Source organism: Austrofundulus limnaeus, unplaced genomic scaffold (genome assembly GCF_001266775.1).
Source record: "Austrofundulus limnaeus strain Quisiro unplaced genomic scaffold, Austrofundulus_limnaeus-1.0 Scaffold118, whole genome shotgun sequence".
NCBI classification, from domain to species: domain Eukaryota; kingdom Metazoa; phylum Chordata; class Actinopteri; order Cyprinodontiformes; family Rivulidae; genus Austrofundulus; species Austrofundulus limnaeus.
The window spans coordinates 400,766-402,013 of NW_013952520.1; the positions used below are offsets into that span (position 1 = coordinate 400,766).

A 1,248-nucleotide genomic window follows, 5' to 3' on the forward strand; every position below is an offset into this window, starting at 1 on the left:
TAATAATTTATCTTCTTTTTTTATGTGTTTGATATAAATAAAAAAAGACCTCTGTGCCCCCGCGGAGCCCGCAGTGGAGGCCATCAAGCCGGAGGACGCGGACCGGCCCAAGGCGCGCAGACGCCGGAAGCCGCGGGTCCTCTTCTCCCAGGCGCAGGTGTTCGAGCTGGAGCGCCGCTTCAAGCAGCAGCGCTACCTGTCCGCCCCGGAGAGAGACCACCTGGCCGGCCTGCTCAAACTCACCCCGACCCAGGTCAAGATCTGGTTCCAGAACAGGAGGTACAAGTGCAAGCGGCAGCGGCAGGACCAGAGCCTGGAGATGGTGTCCCTGCCGCCGCCGCCTCCGCCGCCGCGGAGGGTGTCGGTGCCGGTGCTGGTGCGGGACGGGAAGCCGTGCCTGGCGGCGGACTCGGCCTCCTACACCCCTCCCTACAGCGTGGCCCCCATCAACCACTTCACTTATAACAACTACCCGGCTTTCAGCAACTACACAGGCCCCGGCTGCAGCACCAACTACCCCTGTAGTTACCCGCAGACTGTGCAGGGCCCCTCCGGGACCACCGGGAACTACATGAACTTCGGGGACCTGAATAACGTCCAGAGCTCGTTCTCCCCCAGTAACGGGGTGTCTTCATTACACGGCATCAGGACGTGGTGAACAGTGGTTCCCAAACTTTTCAGCTTTTGACCCACAAACTRCCAGCAGCAGAGACCTGAGCCCCCARCTGTCTGTTGATGAGCATTATTTTCACGTCAAATAAACAAGAGCATATTATTTATTATGCTATTTTTGTCCATTTTAAGTACACTAAGCTTATTATTTCATAAGAACAAGGGGGAAAATGCTCTTAGTTGCCTTTTTTGTGTGTGAATTAATTCAAAAAATATTTGCAGAACCCCACCTTGATGTTTTAGGACCCCACTGTGGGCCCCGACCCCAACTTTGGGAAMCACAGGACTGCATGCTAATTKAAATATTTCATTTGGTTTTTCAGCACCAAGATTTTGTCTTGTAGTTATTAAATGTTTTCATTATTTCGTTATATTTGAGCTTTTTTTTTTCCTGCTGGAAGAATAATATAATAAAGAAAATAAATCTCAGCTCAAGTGTGAATTAAAATTAAAAGAATTTGAAATAAATCTTTCTTTTTTATTTTTAGCGTATTATTTGTGTTGTTTTAAAAATGAATGAATTTTTTACTAAAGAGACAATTAAAACACTTTAGCAGTACAACTATGGATTTGCTC

General features: G+C 48.0%; 1 protein-coding gene across 1 annotated transcript; it reads left to right on the plus strand.

Moving 5' to 3' along the window:
- Positions 1-43: 43 nt before the first annotated feature.
- nkx2.5 (NK2 homeobox 5) lies at positions 44-779 on the plus strand (the record flags this gene model as incomplete). The annotated part of the gene is made up of 1 exon (XM_014014655.1): positions 44-779. A coding segment is annotated over one exon (615 nt), but the record flags the coding sequence as incomplete, so codon positions are not given.
- Positions 780-1,248: the final 469 nt, after the last annotated feature.